The 23,375-nt window shown below is 37.1% G+C and overlaps 3 protein-coding genes across 4 annotated transcripts; 1 reads left to right on the forward strand and 2 right to left on the reverse strand.

Moving 5' to 3' along the window:
- Positions 1-6,754: 6,754 nt before the first annotated feature.
- On the forward strand, positions 6,755-10,140 carry LOC122638015 (coiled-coil domain-containing protein 102A). 2 transcript variants are annotated; one of them, XM_043830619.1, is made up of 6 exons: positions 6,755-7,419; positions 7,559-8,289; positions 8,363-8,798; positions 8,880-9,154; positions 9,235-9,299; positions 9,371-10,140. In XM_043830619.1, the coding sequence occupies exons 1-6, from the start codon at positions 7,309-7,311 to the stop codon at positions 9,391-9,393; spliced, it is 1,641 nt and encodes a 546-aa protein (XP_043686554.1). In that variant the 5' UTR covers positions 6,755-7,308; the 3' UTR covers positions 9,394-10,140. The 2 variants fall into 2 exon arrangements, with proteins under 2 accessions (XP_043686554.1, XP_043686553.1); XM_043830618.1 differs by having other exon boundaries at positions 6,757-7,419; positions 9,223-9,299.
- A 295-nt stretch (positions 10,141-10,435) lies between these two features.
- Positions 10,436-16,045, reverse strand: LOC122626854 (mucin-19-like). Its single transcript, XM_043807297.1, has 6 exons — positions 15,918-16,045; positions 15,052-15,135; positions 14,807-14,965; positions 14,343-14,730; positions 12,979-14,268; positions 10,436-12,916 (listed from the first exon to the last, which is right to left on the reverse strand). The coding sequence occupies exons 1-6, from the start codon at positions 15,975-15,977 to the stop codon at positions 10,539-10,541; spliced, it is 4,359 nt and encodes a 1,452-aa protein (XP_043663232.1). The 5' UTR covers positions 15,978-16,045; the 3' UTR covers positions 10,436-10,538.
- On the reverse strand, positions 15,878-22,656 carry LOC122626849 (zinc finger protein 709-like). Its single transcript, XM_043807292.1, has 3 exons — positions 21,811-22,656; positions 19,605-20,480; positions 15,878-19,511 (listed from the first exon to the last, which is right to left on the reverse strand). The coding sequence occupies exons 1-3, from the start codon at positions 21,881-21,883 to the stop codon at positions 18,799-18,801; spliced, it is 1,662 nt and encodes a 553-aa protein (XP_043663227.1). The 5' UTR covers positions 21,884-22,656; the 3' UTR covers positions 15,878-18,798.
- Positions 22,657-23,375: the final 719 nt, after the last annotated feature.

Genomic DNA, 23,375 nt, shown 5'->3' on the forward strand with positions numbered 1-23,375 from the left:
ATGTTGCTGGCAGATTGCGTGAAGTTTATCCATTGCGGTACAAGACAAATCGACGTGGGAGGAGAGGGAGACCCTCTTAGGTACATCGGTGGCTGACAAACTGGCCAAAGCCCTTCTACGACCCTCTCGGTCGCCACATTATCGGACTCCTGTGGACAGCAAGGCCATTTATACTGTTGAAAGACCGAGAGAGATGGCGAATCGAAGACGGAGAGCGTGGAAACCGCACGAATGAAATGAAATTGTTTTCTCCGTCGTGCGTCGGTGTGTAGGTAAACCCACCTTTCTCTCTCGCTCTTTTCTTTGCAAGCACTCGTTTAACAGACGAGAAAAAAAGAGGAAGGAAACAGAGCTCGGAATCGCCATTGTCTTGTCATGAAAGAAAGAACAACGGTGTATACGTGTAGTTCAGTACTTACGTGAATCGCGTACGCTTACTCGTTACGCAAAAAAGAGTATGAGTGATAAAAGTATATAATGTTTAATACGTTCAGACATAAGTAGAATTAGTAGAGGTCAACACATTATAATGTATAAACGCATATGAGTTCAACATGAGATACTTATGTCTAAAATAAAAACAAGAGATATAAGATTACGAGACGATATAATGGAATATAAGATTATGAAATATAAGAAATAACAAGATGAACATAATCATTCAAAGATTAGAAAATAACTCTTTTATGTCTGTTCATGAAATAAGTTCTTAAAACTAATAACGAATTGGATTAGTAATGAACGAAGAGAAATAGAGAGAGAGAGAGAGAGAGAGAGAGAGAGAGAGAGAGAGGGAGAGGGAGAGAGAGAGAGAGAGAAAGTGGTTGTACGCTTTTATTCGGTCTAACGCACGATGGACCTCCCTTTCTGATAATTATGCTTTATCAACGGTCATTGAATTAATTCGTACGAATTTATGTGCCGTATAATCGAACATCGATTATGCGGTACGCCAGCTAATGTTAAAATCGATTATTCGATAATTAATAAATTGGAACGAGCCCGATTAGAGTGCTAGGACGGTTTTCGTTCGTCGAAATTATTTGTTAGAGAACTATTGGCTATATATGTATGCAAAAGAGATTTTTATGTTTCACTTAATGGATATTTTTCGTTAGATCGTTTGAATCTAGCCTCATTATCGTATTATTAGAGATTCTCGCTTGCAAATGGTCACAGGGCGAGCGAATGTCAATGTAATCGGATCGGAGTGGACATTTCTCAAGATTTCTAATCAGGGATGACAGAGATGACGCGTCAAGATATTTTGATAAGAACATCTCAGTGCAACAGGTAAAGGTTGAATTTCATGATAGAAAGCGAGAATACTATGTTTGTTTAGTAGATTAGAGAACGAATACAAGATTGGTTCTATTTTTTGTTTTCATTATTTCTTTAAATATAATGTACAACTATTAAAATATTTTACTTATCTTAAACGACGATCTGGTATATCTAATATCAAAGCAAAGATCACATTAGTATATACTATTACTATTATATTGTATATAGAGGGATTGGTCACTGTGAGGATTAGTACTTACGCGTGTAGGATCATGGAGTGTGTAGTATCATCCCTTACAGGATTGGTTCGTGTGTGGAATCAGTATGCGTAGGGCCATCGCGTGTAGGATGATTGCGTGGAGGATCGGTACACGTGTAGGATAAACGCGTGTACGACGGGATCCGTTAGGCGACGCCAGATCCCAGGATTTAGTTCATATAAAGGAGTATAAAGATTCGATTAGCAGTAAACATGTAGGTATATACATGAGCCGATGATTGTGAAAGTAGTCTAAGGAAATAAGTTAAAAAAATTAAAGAAAAAAAAAAGGAAAGAAAAAACAATTATTTTCTCTTTTCTAATATATCCACATTGAATATATATATACATCTTAACAAAAATCTCTTTTAATTAAGATCGTCGATAATTCTCAATATCTTTCTTCCAAATTATTTAGTCGATCGCGATTAGTATGAAACGAAACAATAGGAAAATATTCGTGAATGCTGGTAGAGACACGAAGGCGTCGCCTTGAGCCAGCAAACAATATGGCCGAGCGAAATGGAGTGGAATGTCTGGGTGCCGGATGGAGTGAGAGTACGGTCGGCGGTAGTTGGTGGGCTATAATAACGTATAAAGTAATTAAGGACATCGGGCGACAGCGGGAGAAGGGTGTACGGGACAAGAGGTGGAAGAGTGGAAGAGAGGAGAAGAGGAAGAGAGGAAGAGAGGAAGAGAGGGAGAGAGAGAGAGAGAGAGAGAGAGAGAGAGAGAGAAGAGGGAAAGAGGATGAACAAGAGAGAGGGAGAGAGTGAAAGAGGATGGAGAGGGAAAACGGACAGGTTAGGGAATGCGACATTTACATAGTAATTAAATCGCGCGAGCAAGTGGGACCGTTGGGGGAGATACTGGTGCTCGAGCAATTACAGACGCATTAGATTGCGGTAAGCACTTGTTTATGGCCTACCCTGCGCCCGTTTTACTCTACTCGATTCTGCTCAGACGTGGCACACGTTTCTATTCTCTCTCTCTCTTTCTCTTTCTCTCCCTTTGTCTTTCTCTTTCTCTCTCTCTCTCTCTCTCTTTCTCTCTCTCAAGTGCGAGCTCTGGCACCATGTTTTTTACCGCTCAAATACCCTACAAGTTACAACGTACTTGTTCTCCTACTGCGGTAACGCCATACTCCGAAAAGGATACGCGTAGAAGAGCGAGCTAGCGATTCGCGCGCTTACGAGGGACCACGGCAACGGATTATGACTTTGCCCGAGCAAGGTCCACGTCGTAATCGATACTATTTTCTTTGGATATAAAAAAGTATTAGATTCTTGCTACCCACAATAGCTCTATACGTATATGTGTGTAGGTATATAGATACGTGTAATTTGTTGCTAAGTATATCTTGTGGGAAAAGAGAAACGAGGGAAGAAAATACGCTACAACTTTTAAGTTGTTCGATGCAATCACTTTGAAAAGTCCAAAAGGAGGGCGACGTATTAAAGGATTATTTAAAAGAGTCACGTGCACTTTTATTTGCGGGTATTAAAGTCACCCCATTGAGCGTTGCCTTTCTCGAAACAAGATCTCCCGCGGAGACAAAGTAAACGCAGTCCCTCCCCCTCCTTCTAAACACCGATCGTCGAACGAGGAGGAACCAGAGTTGAATTATTGATGACGCGAAACCGACGTTATTATCAAAACGCTCTCACTTTTCCCAGAGTAGAAGAGTAAGAAGAGGTAGGTCACTTATCAACCGATGACGTCAGAGTTAGATTGCCTAGTGCCTGGTTAAAATGTTAACTAAAGATATTAATAAATAGTGAAGTCGCAAATGGTGATCGCACAGAGAGCTCTTGTAGCCCCTCGTTAGATCAAGAGGGTCTACACTTGTCTCTGTTTCTCTCTCTCTCTCTCTTTCTCTTTGCGTATGTTTGTATACGTGTGTATGTGAAACAAGAGGGTGTCGTGAGTTATGAGTGCTCTGTGATATCAATGCATCAATTTGACTAAACGAAGGATTAATTTAATAACAAGTCAGCAGATGAGTCGTCGGATGATGTATAGAGAAGGGAAAAGCAGTAAACGATGTTCGGGGATATAAAGCTACGTTGGTCTTTTGTAGCTTAGTGTACCGTTCGACCCCGCGCAAACATACTCACTCGCCTTCTTGACAAAGAGATATGACGCCGATAGATGCTCCGGAAGAGCCACCATGCTAATCGCTTTAAGTAAATTTTCAGTTTCGGCTAGTTGCCAGTCTATTACTCGACCTATATGACTCTTCGACAAAAAATCATTTTTTTAACTCTCTTAATTCTTCATTCTTAAGAAATATACGTTTATCCGTTCATAATATTCATTAGAAATATTATTTTCATTCATACAGGTAGAGAATTATAGGATTTGCTATTAAAATGTAGGTTTTCATTTTCTTTTCATCTTTTTTTTTTATTACTTTCTTTTTCTCTTTTCAAAGGCCAGTATCATCACTCGAACCAACTCGACGTCGGTCGATGAATGGTAATAGCTTTTCGGGTATCTCGTAATATTAATGATTGTTTGGAACGTTTCTAATGATAGTAGAAATCGAATGCTCGTGGAAACTACTCTGATCGTTCATCTGTGAAGCCAACAGCGGGGGAATGGAGTTGTGTGCGAGCGGTAGAGCATAGCGGGGGTAGGTACGACGTACGGGGGTTGGATATCACTTTCATCGCGACGTAATGTTACTAAGCGACAACTTCTCTCGCACCCTCTATCTGTCATGCCAATTAACCAGCCCTCTCTGCCATCGTCTCTTACGGTATTCTCTCTCTCTCTCTCTCTCTCTCTCTCTCTCTCTCTCTCTCTCTCTCTCATACTCTCACTCTCTCTCTCTCCTCTTTCTCTTTCTCTCTGCAAAGGAGTAGAATAGTATGAGAGCAGATTTATGAGACCGTTTAGAATGATACATTTTTCACGATTACGATAATTTTCAGACTAGTGCCTTCGCGAGATTCAAATGAAGGCAATGATCGATGATCAACGAAAGAGATCGATTTGTCGATGAATATATTTACCGTCTTAACGTAGACAGTAACGTTGATAATATCGCTCGGTAAACCTGTTAGAAACTTCATCGGATGCGTTAGAGTAGGTGAAATGGGTAGTGAATATCCGTGATACTAAGACAATGATCGTAGAAGAAGGAAAAGCGAGAAAGTCAGCAATATCATAAAATAAGTTCGTGGCGTAGATGGCCACGTTGCGCTCCTCTAATGGACAATAACTGCGATATATTGCCTCGTCCGGACTACCCCAAACTACGTGACTTTTCTATATTTTTGTCATCTTCGAAATTTAAACGTAACTTGCGATTCTTTCTTCGTTTGGTCGAAACAAAGGAGCATCTGATGATGATATTGAAAATATTCATGAAAATAGTTAGATCTTTAAGAAGTAATATTTTTTTTCTCTTGAAAAGTCATCGAAAAATACTTACCTATCTCTATCGAGAGTATAGGAAGGTTATAAAAGTTACGTCATACATTTATTTCATTTCCGGAAGACCAATAAAAGTCCCAATAATAATTTCGGATGTTTTCCAATGCAACATGTTTGATTTAGTGTCGGACATTTTGTGATCGCATATCTGCCTCGTAAATCTCACCGCGGTGGCGCCACTGCATAAAAATATCAAACGTCGATGTGTCCGCGTTCAACCCCAATCCCGCGTAAAATATTGCTCGCGATTCCGTGCAACGGAAATAGCCTTTCATTCCCGTCGCCTGATAATTCCAGAATTTCGCAATTTATACTCCGGAAGGTTATAAAAGATATGCCCGATCGTGAGTTATTATTAATTGCCGTACGTAACGATAAAGTGAAACGTTTAATTTCGATAAAAAAAAAAAAAAAATTGGGAGAGTAACAAATAAAAAAAAAAGGACGAAAAATATTTCGAACATCGAGTAATATACATTGGCTATATACGCGGTGCAAGATCATACGAATAGATTTCGAAAACAAAAATGGTTAAATAAATTTACCTGTACGATTTCAAATGCAAAATTACGCGTTACCGTTTTCAGATTTCTTTCTCTCTCTTTCCCTCTCTTTCTCTTATTTTTTTCGTTTCTCTCTATGGGAAAAGAACAGTGAGATTTCGTTAGGGGAATCTTTTAAGAATAACAATATGGCAAGATGACGTATGTATATCGTTGATATCGTGATATCGGAAATGTTCATGAATGCGAAAGCAAGTTCGAAAGTATAAGATAGGAAGAAGGCAAAATGTAGAGTCTGCTGCATCGCGTAAAACATCGAGTTTATTACTAATAATGTAAAACGAGTGGAAGCTTCGCTATTTCAATTCCGGTTATAAAAGAAAAGAAGAGGGAAAAAAGAGAAAAGATGGGGCAAGGAGGATTATTGAATTGCACAAGACAACGAATGGAGAGAAAGAGAGAAAAAGAAAGAGGGAGAGAGAGAGGAAAAGAGGGTGAGAGGGAAAGAGAAAGAAAGAAAGCACGCGCTCCCATCGGAATATTAAAATAATCTACCATTACTTTAATAAATCTGTCCCTCCGTTTTGCCTTCTCCGTCGCGACTTTCTGGTCTTCTCTAGCGCGTTCCAGGCAGCAGTCACAGATGTGACTGTACCCCTAATGAGCGCGCTATTTTTCACGAGTATTTTTATCCCGTTTATTGGCTGCCCGCTTCACAAACTGTCGGCTGGATATTAATCATCCGACTCTTACAACTCTGCTTTTATTTCTTCCAAGAATGAAGAATAGAAAGGATGGGTGAAGAAATTCAGGGGACGAAAGCTCGAGTTCCTTCATTACTATTATTAAACTAGACTCCCCATAGAGAACAGTTTTTTTCGGGGAACATTCAATAATTACGAAAATATTTCAATAACTTTGCAAATTTTCTCCGATCGAAATTGTTGCGTACTTTCACATTTTATCATATATGTGTAATATATTTTATAAAGGAATATTACGATTTTTATCGTTATTGTTTTATTATTTACTAAATTTACAAAGAAAATTAACATTGAGATTTATTATTTAATATAATGTAATCTGTTTTTAAATGAATAATGTATATTAGAAAGGAAATAAAATTCGAATTTTCAACCCCCCAAGAGATGGCAGCACAATATATAGCCACGTGCTAATAACAAACCACTCGAGTACATTCATATAGTTTGGCAATACTTGCATAGATGGCAGATAAATATGTTTACTGCCACTGTGGTTATTATTATTTTTTTTTAATTTATCACTACCCTATCAAGTCAAGACAATGTTGTATGTTTGTATAAGATATAGAAATGATATTTTATTGTGAGTTCAAAAAAATTTCAGAGAAAGTTTAATCAAAAATGAGAGCACGGAAAATAACGACACTAGCGAACCTATGAGTTTGCGGGGGTGCGATTAAAATCTTTAGTTTTCCATAGTAGTGATTTGCTCGATCTGTAATTTGTAATATATCACTTATAGGTATTCAATATACCTACTTGATGCAGATTGAACACAAACAAATATTATCTATGAACTTCGATAAACACATATGAATGCAACGTGTGTGCACCTGCATGCAAGTGCATGCGAAAAGATAAAACATACGTAAACTGATTGCTTTTATATTGATATATCATATAGGAAATCTTTCTTATACGATGAAGAAAAAAATATAATAAAGAGATTATATAAATAACGTGTGATATCTATTCGCAAATATTATTGATTTACATTGTTTCTTAGAACTCAATTGCAATTTTGTTAGAAAGGAAACGTAGGTTAGATTCTGCAGTTATGGCACAGTCGACGGCCAGTGGAACATCATCTCGACGATACATGAGAGAACATGATGTTAATGTATCTTCTTCGTCTCGTTATATGGATAGTGAATGGGAAACTAAAGAGGTAATATTACGTATTTGTTAACTATAATTTTTGTTTTTTATCTTTTTTGATACTTGTTACAAGCTATTATATTATTAATATAAAGGATGGGAATTATTTTGTATTGCAAATATTTGTTTATTCATTCTGTTAATCTTAGGCCTTACGGCAGAGAGAATTGGAGGAAGCTAGGGCACGAGCTGCTCAAATGGAAAAAACTATGAGGTGGTGGTCAGATTGTACTGCTAATTGGCGTGAAAAATGGAGCAAAGTTCGAAACGAAAGGAACATGGCAAGAGAAGAGGCCAAAGCACTTAGAGCAAAATTAGAAATTGCTATGAAAGATGCTAATACATATAAACATGAATCTCAAGAGTTAGAAATGAAGAACGAACAGTTGAAAAATGAAATGGAGAAAATACATATGTTACTCTTGAAACATGCAGGACAGTTCAATCAACAAATATTCTCGGTGCTGGAATCGGATTCACAATTAAGAAGTACGCTTGGAATTGATGAATTGTTAGATTTTTATAATAATGTAGAACAACAAGAAAAGGGGAGTCAAAAAGAAGCATTATCGTGCCAACGGTCATTTGAAGAATCAAATGTTAATATTGGTAATCATACTGCTCTACCAGATAGAGATATTGAAGAATATGTACTTCAAGGTGCAGTTCCAAAACATGCAGTAGAATTATACAAAGAAGGTTCTTTGAGTACATTAGACAGAGATATTGCACAGTTAGTTGCAGAATCTTCGATAGAAAGTAAAGCAGAGAAAAGGCAATCTTCTATAGAATTATACAATGAGGAAATATTAGCACAGAAACTATCTATGTTACAACTTAGATTGGATGAAGCCACCAAAACTATTTCTGCTGAAAGAGAGTAAGTGTTTATATTAAGCAATATCTTTCATCTAGAACATCACTTTTTCTTAATTGTAATATTATTTTTATAGAGAAAAGAATTCATTGCACAGAGGTATAGAAAAATTGAGATCTGAAGTTACACAGTTACAAGAACAGTGTGTAGAACTTCAAGAAAGCAGAGCTGAAGCTATGAGGGAACTATTGGAGTTGAAAGAACGATATCAAGATGAACTTAGTACTGCACACAATGATTTGGTTGTTGAAACTTTAAGTAAAGAAGGAATGGATCGTAGATTGTCTGAATTATGGACAGAATTAGGAAAATTACAAGCTGAAAATGCGGCAGAATGGGGTAAACGTGAACGTTTGGAAACTGAAAAAATTTCATTAGAGAGAGAAAATAAGCAATTACGTATTGAATTGCATGACTTACAAGAGAGACTAGAATCACGACGATCTCGTCCTCTTTCCACTACAGATACAGATGGAAAGCTGTTACAGCAAGAACTTTTAGATAGAAACAAGGTTTATATTTTATAGAAATTTATTTAAGCTTTGTAAAAGACTCATCGTTTTACATTCTTTACTCTTTTCTTTTTTTATCAGGAGTTGTCAGACATAAAACATTCTCAAACGAAATTGAAAAAATTGTTGGGTGAGAAAACGACAGAATTATTACACGCCATACGAAGACTGGAGCAATATGAAGGAGAAGTTAAAAGAGTGAGAGGAAGAGTAGATGAACTTAAAAAAGAATTATCTTTAGCTCAAGATGAAGTAGATGCTGCAACCAACAGTGTACGTAAATTACAGCGAGTTAATGAAGATCTTTTGGAGCAGCTACAGTCAGCAAATGTACAATTAGAACATTTTAAAAACAGGTAAATTTTATTTTTCTATCTAATATAATTATATTTTCTTAATTAATCATATGCTGCTTCATTATTAGTTCTGAAACAAGTGCAGTGAACAGATCTGTGGAATCATTAGATAATAAATTACACGATGATGAAGAATTATCTGATGGTATGCTTTAATCTGTTTATAATTTAGGTACAAGTTAATATGAAATTACTTTTTGACATTTATTGTTCTAGATTATGAAGCAAATCAAGTCTAATACATAATTGCTATGATAAACATATTCATATTTCGTTTAAATAAGAAAATAGATGGAGTAAACAAATGGTTAGGAGGTAAAAATAATTTATATTTCTTATATTCCTATAATCTTAACACTCCACTGACATTCTTTCATTAGTAACTTTGTAAATGTGTATACATAGTAATCAGGAAAATAGGTATTTTAACCAGTGTTATTCCTGTAAATGTATTTTTAGAACACTATGCACTTATAAGATTTATTTATATGTTTAATTATTTTTAGATTTTTTTTATTATTTCATGATGAAATTTCAATTTTTACTGTAAATAATATTTTCTTTTATGTATTTCTTTTTTTTAATTTGTACATCTTTATTTAATGACGATCTAGATTTTTTAATGTTTATATTTTTTATAATTTTTTGTATGTATGTACACACTGTATATATTATAAGAAAAAGTAATAACACACGTAATTGCCATTTTTTAAAAGACTTACGAAATGTACAAGTCATGATACCTGATTCGTATGGTTCAAACCCTTATGTCAATGTTGAAAATGTAAGTAGAATATGATAAAGCAATAATGCATTTACCTATGTGCCCGTGACTTTAGTGTTACTGTTACGAGATATATTATACTAATTGTAACTAAAGAAAACACATTTATAGAAATAGTGAGAGTAAAAATATTTTTAAATTATTGGCTCATCAAAATTAGCTTATAATTGAATGAATAAAAACAAATAATACTCTTCTTTTATTCCGAATGTACTTTATTAGTAAATCGATAAATAACAGTTGGGCAGTAATACGATAACATGCATTAAAATATTTTCAAAGAGAAATATTACTCGTTTAGAAATATAATTATAATAATATTCTAATAATAATCACTCCTATGAAATTATGACGTTTATATAATAGTTACATATTTAAAAACTATAATATATCTGTTTTCTTCAATTATACATATTTTTATGGCAGAAAACTATCTATCTATGAAAGAGATTACTAAATATATATATATATATATATATATATATATATATATATATATATATATACTAAATGGACAATAAAAATTTTACTAGTGAATATTATAAAATAATACAATATGTATATATATATATAAAATAATCTAATACGCAATATGATTAATTAACACTTCATTGGTGTACCATCGGGATATGTTGGTACTTTAGGTTTGCAAATCTTTGTTCTACCATTAGAACCGTATACGATATTGCAAGAAAATGTAAAATATCCGCATGTGGAACTTTTAGTATAATACCGATGTTCGTATTTTTTTTGAGAGCTTTTGTTATCATCTATTTTACCAGCGACACTATTTGTTACAGTGTAATAACTAGGTCTAATCGATTTGTCCAAATCACGCGTAAGAAAACTATTAGAGGACGATCGAGTAGGAGTGTTTAGATGATCACCATTATTTTTAGAAGTAGGAGTTCCTGTAAAGCGAGGATAATTGTTATGAAGCGATCGTGTTTCCGAAACAAGCGATTTGTTTTCAAGAGTAGTATTCGGTTGCGCTGGAATTAGTGCAACAGTTTGCGATTGAGCTTTTCCATCGCCTTTAGCAACTGTATCATCACCGGCAATCGACAATACTCTTCCACGAAAACCAGGTGGAATGGTATAACCTGGTAAGGATTGACCTGGTTGTAATTTGTCACCTCCTTGTGCAATATTTGAGTCCTGAGTGACTCGAACATCATATCGATTAGCATTACCGATCTGTATCATTTGCGATTGATGTTGATCTTCTAGTTTTTTATTAGAAGAAAAAGTTTCTAAGTTGGGTGGAGGATTTTGTCCGACAGGTGAATCATAATCTTCGTCTTCATACTGATCTTCGTATTCCTCCTCGCCATAAACTGGTTCAGCTGCTGCGTGTTTGTTGTCCATAGATTGTTCTTTCTTATTGATTGAAGTTTCTACTTTTTCTTTCGATACACCACTGACAACCGTTTGTCGAGAACTTGAGCTTGTCTGTAAACCCCGTTGTGCCTGAATACGACTGAAATCGGCATCACTCGGGACATTCGTTACTTCCGTGGCGTCGTTTTTAAATATCGATGGTATATTACTCGGTTTATACGACCTATAAATTTCAGGATTAGTAAGATTGAAGTTAAATGGCTTTCTAGAAGCTGCTGCGCCTGATCCTGAACCAGCCTGTGCAGCACCGGTATAAGTGATACCGTATTGAAATGATCCCTGTAATTGAGATTGGGATTGACCTCTGTGAGTTCCACTTTGAGCAGACGCCGTACCTCCACCACGGAAGGGAAGAGAATGTTTTTCGACTTTATTATCATTTTTTAAATATGGCTGAAATCCAATCTGTGCCTGACTAGAAGTGCTACCTTCGCCATTAGCTTGTGCATCTGCCATTCCACCTTTGGAACTGGCTTGCACCTGAGAAGTTGTTCCATGATTCCAACCGCTACTTTGAGCTCCCGTCGAAGTAGCACCAGAATCAGAATTTAATTGAACCTGCGCTTGACTTTTTCCACGACCACCGACACCTTCTGCATTACTTACAGCACCGTCTTTGCCGCCACTTATTTCGGCTTGAGCACTTCTATTAATATCACTGGTACCAGCTTGCGCCGAAAATGATGCAGAACCACTGTAAATTCCGGACACTTGAGATTGTGCAGTACCCTGTCCGTATTTACCTTGGGCGGATGCACTTGCTTCTGTACCAGAATCAACTTGTTTTACGGAACTAGATGCTTGGGTATCTGCACCATCATCTTCTGCACTCGTCAGCGAAGTATCTTTAGGTTTTTGATAAAATTGTGACGCCTCTACGGTGCCTCCTGGATATTGACCTGGAATCCTTTGGCCGCCAATTCCACCTGGATAGTATTGATTAATAGTAGGATATTGAGAGATACCAGGAACACCCGCAGGAATATTTGTAATTTGACCAGGAGATAGTACTCCGGAAGGAGGATACTGTACACCTCCTGTTCCTGTAGATCCTGTTCCTGGTATGACACCTCCAGGATAAGATCCAACGCCTCCTGGCAAAAATACACTAGAACCTGGATAAGCTCCACCTGTAATAGTCATTCCACTTCCTGGTAAAGGCGCCCCTGGATATACGGTTCCTGGAGTTATAAATCTAGTCATACCCGGTTGCGCTACTCCACCTTGCGGAGTAATGATACCAGTACCACTAACTCCCGGTATCCCATGTGATATTCCAGGATAGGATATAGAAGTACCGACGTCTGTTTTAGCAGCTGTAACAATATTAGGAAGAATTCCTGCACCAGAAACTCCTCTTCCATCTGTTGTGACAACTCTACCGGGATAAGCAGGACTTTCTGTAATAACAGTACCAGGAATTCCAGCAGGATACATCCCACCAGCACCTACTATAGGAACTCCTGGACCAGCAACAACACCTGTTATGCCTACTCCAGGTGGAACTCCACCAGGATATGTCACCGTTCCACCTGTTCCAGTACCGGTCGGATAAGAAACCCCTGGAATTGAAGTTTCTGAAAAATGTAATTGTCCATATAATTACTATATTTCTATCGTCACAATTTATAAATAATACCTGCTGGATAATGTTCTCCAGGTTGACGTAGTGCTTCCGGTGGAACACCTCCAGGTATTACAGTACCTCTTATAGTTCCAGGATAAGTTCCACCACCTGTTGTTATAGTTTCTGGTATAGCACCACCAGTTCTCGGTGCAGTACCTCCAGGATATGCTCCAGTTCCTCCTGTTGTTGTAGTTCCTGTTACGGGTCCACCTGGATATGCTACACCACCTCCAGTTGGCATACTTCCCGGTGCAGTACCTCCAGGATATACTCCAGTTCCTCCTGTTGTTGTAGTTCCTGTTACGGGTCCACCTGGATACGTTATACCACCTCCAGTTGGTATACTTCCCGGTGCAATACCTCCAGGGTATACTCCAACTCCTCCTGTTGTTGTAGTTCCTGTTACAGGTCCACCTGGATATGCTACACCACCTCCAGTTGGTACAGTTCCCGGTGCAGTACCTCCAGGATATACTCCAGTTCCTCCTGTTACAGGTCCTCCTGGATATGCTACACCACCTCCAGTTGGCACTCTTCCCGGTGCAGGACTTCCAGGATATACTCCAGTTCCTCCTGTTGTTGTAGTTCCTGTTACAGGTCCACCTGGATATGTTACACCACCTCCAGTTGGTATACTTCCCGGTGCAGTACCTCCAGGATATACTCCAGTTCCATCTATTACTTTCGTTCCTATTACGTTGCCACCAGGATATGCTACATCACCTCCAGTTTGTACAGTTCCAGATGGAACACCACCAGGGTACATTACACCAGTTCCCGGTACAGTACCAGCAGGATATGGTCTACTACCTCCTGGTGTTCCTGGTGTTCCTGGTATGACACCTCCAGGATAAATTGGAACACTTCCTGGCACAAATGCACCTGGATAAGCTCCACCTGATACAACACCACCAGGATATTGTCCTGGTGTTACACTTCCCGGTCCAATCGGTCCAGTGGGATATGTTCCAGTTCCTGGTTGAATACCTCCAGGATAAGTTTGCCAATCAGGGACAGTAGTTTTTGGTACCGTAGATCCAGGAACTATAGCTTCAGGATATTGCTCAACCCCTCCTATTGGTCCAGTGCCAGATACCATACTTCCAGGATAATCTACCATTCTTCCTGGAGTTCCAACAGCACCTGGTCCAGTCACATATTGTCCTTCTCTAGGTAAATCTTGAATCTGTAATTTACCTGGATCTACGTGAAGAGCATAATCAGGTTGATATCCTGGACACTCTTCACAACCACTTCCACTTGAAGACATACTTTGTGCTTGACCCATACCATGATTACCAGCTGAAATATTTAAATTCAATAAATAATAAGATATCCTGGACTATCAGGATACAACAAAAATTATTGATGCATACCAACAACTGCTCGAGATGACTGCTGCGTTGCTTCCGCTTCGGCTTTGCCTTCTGTTTGTCCATCGTTACCAAGATTTAAATATTGCGATTGAGTTTGTCCTCGGAACCTTCCACGAAACTGTGACGTTTGACGACGCATTCGAATTTTCTCAAATTCTTCGTTCAATCTTTTCCGATTCTCTAACTGAATTTCTCTCTTAGCTCGACTGAGAAGCGGTATCAGTACAATATCAGCAACTCTTTTCGACGAGATATCATTTTCATCGATTGGAATCTCGTTTAAGAAGGGATCCAAATCATTTCCTATGATTGGTTTAGTTTCTTGAAGGAGATAAATATTACGACCTCGGCAAAAATCTACGATCCGACCTCCTGCTTCACGCCATGCCTAATTTGAAAGAAATATGATCGATATCATGAAAATTAAACTAAAAACTTGATTAGACATTTGAATTGACTTTTACCTCTAGCTTTGTTAATGTCTCATTTGGAACATAAAGAACTTTTGAATTCTGTTTTTCGCGATATCGTATCGAAACATCCTGATGATGTTTTATTTGATCTTTTTTCAATCTCTCCAGATAACAGGCATTTTCTTTTCTATCTTTATAAGCGGTGAAAAACTGTTAAATGAACAGATGATTATTAATAGTCTATCATTATGGATACCTAGTACGGTATATAGAGGGAGATTGAATTGTCAATTTACCGTTTGATCATCAGTGAAAGCCCATTCTTTGTTGATTGACTCATCTAACTTGTCATTAATCGAACGATCAAATCGAGTTTTTTTCTGTAAACAAAATAAAGTATCAGGTTTAACGTCGATCTCATCAAATTCGTATACCACATTCAAGTTAGTCAAGATCTCGAGACTTTAATTTTCTCTTTAACTTGAGCTTTCACGATATCATATCGTATGTTTCTAACAATAATTTTATATTGGTGGAAGAAAGTAGAACTAAAAAAAGGCAGGATGGACAAATCGGGAGCAGGCCAAGTAATTTCATATCGGTTCCGTTTATCTCGTGAACTCTGATCTTCAAATCTCTTTTAGAAATATCTTCTAGTCACATGAATCAGAATGTGATCCGTGCTAGTAACCTGTTCTAACTCGACAGTATGATCATATTAAATATTAAATTAATAAACAATTTAATAGTCACGATACACGTTCGTCTGTTAAAATAATATAATTAAGATTAATTATATTTTTTATAACTTTTTTTTTTTCGTGATCTTTTTCGATAGAAACACAACAAAAGACGTTCGTTCGAACAAAAAACATGTTTAGAAGTTAAAATGATTTTCTGCGCGTCTATCCAAATTCGGATAAGAGAACAGTCGCTATAACTATGCAGAAAATTTATGCAAACTCGCAAAAATATAACGTAAGTTAATGCACTCTCAACAAGTTGAAATCCGATAAAACTTATCCTACGGATAACTGCCCTTTCGCACATACACAAAACGTGATTTTAAAAAATCTTGTTTAAAATAATTGTTTACAGATTTCTTTGAAAGGAAATAAGAAAGACACGGTAATAAAACTTTTATTAATAATAACGAACTTACAGAATAGTATGAAAAAGCCGTATTTGTAAGGCAGATCAGGATAAAGAGGATTGGCCGCATGGCTTGAGCCTCTTCGGGACACTTCTACTATTAATTTCTACGTTGATCTTCGTTGCTGCTGAGTCGTCAACTCCCACTCTGTTCACTCCTTCTCTTCTTCTTATTCTTCTTCCACTTCCTCTTTACCGGTTTACTCATACTCGCATATTTCACGGTGGAACATCGATGTAAAGAGTTATTGCAAAAATTCAACGAAATAGGATAAAGAAAAAATGGAACTTTTCAAACGATGTTAGAAAAAGATCTACTACTTATTATCGACCGATATCATGTAAATAACGTTGTCATTTCTTTTCTTGCGAACTGATAGAAAGAATTCTAAGAAGAAGACGTATTGTGAGTGTTACGTTATCTCTCCTCTCGCTCGACTTCATGCGGATCTTGTTACCTAAACTTATGATGTGAATATGTGTCTTTGCCGGCAACAACAAAGATATACTTTCGGGAAATCCGATAAATATTGATATTACGAGATTTTTCTATTCACAATGAGATCTTGTATTTTCATAATTCAAACTTGTTGCATTTAGTATGTATATTATACAAATAGAAGATGAGAACATCGTGTTTTCTATCTATTCTATGGAATTAGTTCGAATTTTGCATGAATAACTCAACTTCATTATGTTGTATATATGTGTATATATACATATATATGTGTGTGTTTTTAATAAACAAAAGATATGTTTTTTATTTAATGCAATTATTTTTATATTAATTTTCTTTTCTATTTATGTATAAAATCTGATTACTAGATAAAATATATGTAGTTCTTAAAAAGAAATATTAACTCTATCGATTACATTAATTTTCATTGACATGGATCGATCTCTTTGCATGACTGAATAAAAGATGCGAAGAAGACGTTGACATGGTCGTCATCATTATCGATCGAAATGATTTCTTCTTCGTGTGTCCTAATTATTGACTTCAATTCATTTACTAAATACAGCAACTCTCTGTTTACTCTAGTTCGAAGCATCACTAACGATCGTACGGTTCATCAATCCGATAATGGGACCGATGAATAAAAACAAAACGAACGACTGACATAGACTACTTCTCTTAATGGCAATTTGCATCTCGCTCAATGATTTGATATTAGTTATTGAAGAAAAGAAATATACAAAAATTATGTACACGATAATAGATATATATGTATATATTTGTATATATATATATATTTCTTGATGCGATGGACAAATAGTTTCACAATTCGTACAAAAAGTGAGTAAAATATTCACATAAGGCACTCCAGTACTACAAATGGCACATACAATTATTTACAATAAACAGCGTATCAAACTGTCTTTAATAATACGGCTACGCATCACGTTCATCTAATTTCTAAATATGACAGAATTGGGAATGCTATTTACAATGTTCGAGTAAAATGATTACTACGATAATGTTAAAAGAAAGAAAAAAAAAGAAAGAGAAAGAAAAGATATAAACTCTCGAATTCGATCAGTGATTAGAATATTTCATAACACCATCGATCCTTTTACTGATCTAACGAGGAATAAAACTATCTTACAATAATCTTATTTTTGAGTAAATATTAGTTATATTATATCCTTTCGTATATTAATAACCGTTGCCACTCGAGTTCTCGTGGTAACCGCCTCACTCGTGGCAATTCCTACTTTATCGAGCTGCGATAATGTTCTTTTATATTTTTTATTATCTCATCATTCAATGGAAAATTAATTCTTAGAACGGAGAACGAACAAGACTCGCAAAAATAAATAACGAGTCGCTTCGATGCGAAGGGTTACGCTCGTTGTAGCAAAACGGACTCGACTAGTTCACACTCTGATCCTTACCGACGGTTGGTAATGGATAAAACATATGAAAAAAAATTCTTAATTATCGTACGTACTGCAACCTACATCGTACATGCATGCAACGTACAAGCTTTATCTTTACAATTTTTTCAATCACAGATAGAATACATTAGAAATATAAGTAATTTTACAATAATTAGTATCGTTTTAAATCCATTTAAACATTTTACGACTACTTTCACGATTTCTTATTCTAACTTGACATAAAGAATACTTCTTAAATTAATTACTTTAGTTGGACTAAATCTAACGAGAAATTTTTTACTCGAATTTATGAAATATTAAAATCGATCGCACTAACCTAATTAAAAACAATTCGTAAATTCTACTGTACAGATCTAATATCACTATGACTTCGTCAATGTTCTTTTTCATATAACACACTGTTAGGTACGCTCGTACGATTATATACGATCCGCGAGGCACCTTTTTTAGCTGCCTTGAAGAGCACGTGAAGAGATTCTATTGTTGAATCTAATTATAAAATAATTATATCAGTGTCACTGTAATTCAATTAAGATTGGTAATAAAATAATTACGCCCCATGTTTTGGAAAATTCGTCAAATAGCATAAAAATTTGAACGATCGTTCAGCCGCTGATAAAGAAATATAATAAAATAAAAAAAAGATATTGTCCTAAGGCACGATCAATCGGAAGACCCTTGGGCACGTCATTTAAAGATATAATGCGTATAATGTCTTAGGACGTTAATATTAATTACGACTATTCTCTACATGGTCCCTAATTAGGAAGATACTTTAGACAATACGCGTTCACGTAATGCACGTCGATCATTATTTAAACTCGACACTTAGTGATCACGTGTCGGAAATCGACACCTTTGGCATCGAAACAAAGTAAAATTCTTCTCACCTCGATTACACAATTTCGTTCTATAAAAACAAAAGGAAATAAAATAGGAGCCTAATAAAAAGAAACTAGTCGATAAGGTCGAAATTTTTCTTCGTTGTTTCACGCAATCGCCAAATTGAGAGTCATCGTTGTGGGTCTTGAGAAAGCCGAAGTTCTCGTTGACTCGGGATAATCAAAGGTATTAGAAGGTTTCTTAGCTTCATTGAATCGACCCAAATGTTCTGGATTGGGTGATATCACCGAGGTTCTAATGACCATGCTAGAAACGATCTCAGTGGTTTTAGTCTCTTGTGACTTCCCGTCGAGTTCTTTGAAAGGACGTTTAGCTGGCGGTGGAGTAACGTTCTCGCTAGCACCAGTGTGTTTGATGATGGCTGAAAATGCTGATGGTGGACAGGCTTGATCACGTTGAAGACCCAAACGCGGAACGATCACGCTGGTTGGTGAAGCTGTCATACAGGAAGCCATTGTCGTTGTACTCGTCGTGGCCATTGCCGTCGTTGTCGTAGTCTGTGAGTCGTTCAAAGCATCCAAAGCCGTTGAAACAGGTTCGTTCGTTCTACCAGATGTTGTCGATGAATTAGACGTTGTCTTTCGTTCGCTCGATTCGTTCTTCTCTATGGAGGAACGATGATGCGCTCGCATACAGGACGATTCCTCGTGTTTATAAAGATAGGACTTTAAAGCAAATGCCTTGCCACATCGAGCACACACGTGCGGTTTTGTGTTCGAATGTGTTTGGATATGTGCACGGAGATTCGACTTGTCGGCGAAAGCTTTGTTACAGATTGTACACTTGAACGGTTTCTCACCTGTATTCGAAACAAAAGAGAAAAAGATTTAGTTCGTTTCTCGATTCAGTTCAATTTGAGTAATTTCATCGATCATGTCGTGTCGTTGCTTACCTGTGTGCGTGCGTATATGTCCCTGAAGCAACCATGGCCTGGAAAAGCACTTGCCACAATAGTGACATTTGCAGCCCTGATTATGAGTCCTAACGTGCATACTGAAGGCAGGCATGCTGACGTAAACCTTGTCGCAATGTGGACACCTCCTAGCCTTCTTATCACCGAGTGATCTGTGCGTTTGTCTGTGTCTGGCCAGGTTAGAGGACGTAGAATATTTTTTCCCACAATCGGGACACTCGTGATCCTCGTTGTCCTCGCTCTTTGCATTTTCTAGATTACTCTGAATAGTTCTACGAGCTTGTTGAGTCGTAGGACTTGGTGGTTCACTGACATTAGTCGCCTTTGGAGGTGGCTCGATTTTATTTTCCGTCACGAAAGGAGTTTCTTCCCGAGGATGATTTGTTTGATGATGATGATGATTTCTATGATGATGACGAGGATGATGAGGCGATAGTCTTTTAATCCCAAGCATCTCTCGTTCGTTTTCGATACTCTCGAAGAAGAATCTCGTCCTTTCCAAACTTTGTTCTTCCTCGTAGGTATTTCGCCGTTCCTGCAGGCGTTGCTGTTGGTGAAGATGATGATGATGGTGATGATGATGATGATGATCCTTCGTTCTAGGCACAACCGCTCTGCTACATTTTTCCGTAGGATCGGTACATCTCGGTGAGCTTGATCGTTGATAGATCAAATTGTTAGGATGAATTAAAGTACCGGCTGCTGCAGCAAGGCTCACTTCCGCAAGTTTCGTAAGATTGTACAATTCTTCCGGACATTCCGAGGAGGTCTCGCTGCCGCATTCGCTAGCACCATCGGAAGTAGGCTGAGCACTACCATATTCGGCTAGCCTAACTCCTCGTTCAGGACTTTGACCTGTGTATTAAAAAGAATAATTTTTTTTTTTTCTTTATCTTTTCAATATTTTAAGATTATCAAGTTCATGCCTCGTGCGTTCAACGTACTCGAGCATATCGACGGCTTCGCGTCGAAACGTTGAAAGCTCGAGTGTTAACAATACCAAGTTGGTCTGGCAAACTTCCAATAAGCCTCGAACTCGCATAAATTCCTATCGACATCTCGAAGTTTTCCTGCCTGCTCTTTCTACCATCACTTAGTACAAAACGGAAGCATCTTAAAAACCTTTTTGACATGAGATACACATAGGCGAATCTCGATAACGATAGATTACTTACGTTACTCCTCTTTTGAAAATAGAAATACATCTCTTGATTTATCGATAGTTAAACTCAACAGGTGGTTCTTTCGTGGTCGAATAAACTTGAATTAACTCATGAAGTAAATACCTTCGGTTAGTTTATTTTAGACGGAAAAATGAAAGAAAGAAGAAGATTCTACAGGGCTCATTATTTTTTCTTTTGGTTTCTCAATTTCCTTCGCGAGAAACTTTGCTGTTACTTTTTGATGAGTTTTATCGCTTCAGGAATAAACAAGGGTTTTTCCACGATTTATATCAACCAAATGGATTCGGTTATGAGCAGTAAATCCGAGCAGTAAATTCGGGATGATTCGTGAAACACGCAGGCACTTTCGAGAGTTTGCTCGCAGCTCCGTTTTTGGGGAGAACGGAAATAGCGTGCTTCATTCTCTCTCTCTCTCTCTCTCTCTCTCTCTCTCTCTCTCTCTCTCTCTCTCTATCTCTCTTCTTTCTCGCTCATTCCGCGTATTTTCGAGCGCGTGTGCGTGTTACGCTTGTAAAGAGGGTTTGGAGGGGTTGACGGCATCGCGACGGTATGCGTCGTGCGAGCTTCGTGACGCATCTAGTATCTCCTATTCTTAAATCTCTAAAAAAATTCATCGGTCAATCGTTGCTAACTAAGTCTTATTCTATTGTCTTCCTTAAGGATTGGAACGAAAGCTTTAATTCGTTAAAATTTAAATATAGAATTGATCTTGAAAAAATAATCTTACAATTATTATGTAAAAATCTCATTATTTAACTATACAGAGATAATTCATTTCTTTCAGCATTCGTTATCAAATAAATATGAAAAATCATTGATGTTATCGTTCTAACGTACAACTATTAACCCCTAACATTTAAAACATTTAAAAACGAATCTAAGTCATTCACGAATTATCGCGATCCGAATATCGATCGTAAATTTTGTTCACAAGGATCTTTCGATTTAATGGAATCAGTCTTTAGTCTCGGTGATTTAAGAAACTATAAAAAGATTCGCACCTCCAGCGGAAGTATCGAACTCCTCCTCGACGCCATTGTATCGACGATGAGTGATCAGGAAAGCTCTCGGCATTTTCTTCTCCGTGCTATCTTCCTATCTCTTCTTCTTCTTATTCTTTTTTATTTCTTTTCGTCTTCCCTCTTTTCCTCACCACTTGATCTTTCCTCAAAGAATCACACAAACCATGGCTTTCTAACTTCGAACGAAGTCTCACATTGAACCAACACACGCGATTTGGTGTCCTCGAATATTTAAAGGAAAAAAAAAAAAAGAAAAAAAAAGGAAAAGGGAAAATAAAAAAGAAAAAGGAAGGACGAAAAAAAGATGGGAAAAAGTACTAAAGAGATAAATTGAAAATAAGCGAGGAAATTATAGACGAGTCTCGTGTGCGACACGAAACCCTCGCGTTTTTTACGGGCCAGGGGTGCGTACGCCTCGGCAATTTCGGGCGTAATAGTTCCTCTGGCTAAGATTCGGGGCTACATATAGGAGCGCAGCCTCCCTCGCTCTTCTCTTCCCTTCCTCATCTACCTCTTTGCCTTCTTCTACTACTACCAACACCACTTCTTCATCTTCTTCTTCTTCTTCTTCTTCTTCTTCTTCTTCTTCTACTTCTTCTTCTTCTTCTTCTCCTTCTTCTTCTTCTTCTTCTTCTTCGTCTTCTTCTTCTACTTCTTCTCGTTCAGCTGGCAAGTTGCACGCGTTCCCTCCTTCGATCTCGAATCTGTGTATAGGTATGTGTTTGTGTCTATGTATTACGTGTTAAATAGTGTGCGTTCACGCGTACGGGAATCTCATCGCTTCGAGTGCGGATAATAAACTCTCGCGCGTGCACGTACCTACCAAGAGCTCGGAATATAGAATGGACCGAAGAAGCTGAGAAGTTTCTCTTCTACCACCATCTACGAACCACCCTTATCGTTAACCGTTTTATTCACGTAGGCGATCACTTTTTTTCTCCGGTACCTATTATTATTGCCGGAATGACCGAAGGTATTATTCATGCAAGATCGTCCAACCTCATGGAATATTGTCCTTATCCTTTTTTTTCCCTCTCTTTTTTTTCCATTTATTTTTTTTTCGTCTCTTTTTTTCCTTTTTTTTTGTATCTTTGTTCCGGTGGACGTTCGAGTCATTAAATAGAAGCGAGAGATAATTAATAGCACGCGTGGGACGGATAAAAATATCGAGGATCGCTCGTTAATGGAAATATGTATTAAAATGAAAAGAAAAAAATTAAGATCAAATTTTACTTAAAGATTTAAGAATGTGTTACTACGTATTCCGGTGACAAAGCTAAAAATGTTTTCACTGATTCACTTTGTTTTCATCATTCCTCTATGATTCGTCTTTTTTAAATAATCGAGATGAAATTGTCAGATTATTTTCTGTCTTCCTTCGTACTCATGATCCATCGTATATAATTATATCTCAGTTTCTGTACAAATGTTTTCGATTATTTTACCAAACGAAAGAGTAGATATTGAAGTTTTTATGAAATTTACATTGATACGTATAAGTGCAGCGTGATTCCTGTTGGCATGGATCAATGCATTGCATAGAA

Source organism: Vespula pensylvanica, chromosome 2 (genome assembly GCF_014466175.1).
Source record: "Vespula pensylvanica isolate Volc-1 chromosome 2, ASM1446617v1, whole genome shotgun sequence".
Lineage (NCBI taxonomy): Eukaryota > Metazoa > Arthropoda > Insecta > Hymenoptera > Vespidae > Vespula > Vespula pensylvanica.

What these genes read in the sequence shown, in the direction of transcription:
- LOC122638015 (XM_043830618.1), top strand. Translation starts at nt 7,309, where the DNA reads ATGGCACAGTCGACGGCCAGTGGAACATCATCTCGACGATACATGAGA. An exon ending in TTAGAACATTTTAAAAACAG is followed by an intron (nt 9,155 to 9,222) that starts GTAAATTTTATT and finishes CTTCATTATTAG; the next exon opens with TTCTGAAACAAGTGCAGTGA. An exon ending in TGATGAAGAATTATCTGATG is followed by an intron (nt 9,300 to 9,370) that starts GTATGCTTTAAT and finishes TTATTGTTCTAG; the next exon opens with ATTATGAAGCAAATCAAGTC.
- LOC122626849 (XM_043807292.1), bottom strand. Translation starts at nt 21,883, where the DNA reads ATGCCGAGAGCTTTCCTGATCACTCATCGTCGATACAATGGCGTCGAG. An exon ending in GTTCGATACTTCCGCTGGAG is followed by an intron (nt 20,481 to 21,810) that starts GTGCGAATCTTT and finishes TTTAATACACAG; the next exon opens with GTCAAAGTCCTGAACGAGGA. An exon ending in ACATATACGCACGCACACAG is followed by an intron (nt 19,512 to 19,604) that starts GTAAGCAACGAC and finishes TTTCGAATACAG; the next exon opens with GTGAGAAACCGTTCAAGTGT.
- LOC122626854 (XM_043807297.1), bottom strand. Translation starts at nt 15,977, where the DNA reads ATGCGGCCAATCCTCTTTATCCTGATCTGCCTTACAAATACGGCTTTT. An exon ending in CTTTCACTGATGATCAAACG is followed by an intron (nt 14,966 to 15,051) that starts GTAAATTGACAA and finishes TTCATTTAACAG; the next exon opens with TTTTTCACCGCTTATAAAGA. An exon ending in TGGAGAACATTATCCAGCAG is followed by an intron (nt 12,917 to 12,978) that starts GTATTATTTATA and finishes TACATTTTTCAG; the next exon opens with AAACTTCAATTCCAGGGGTT.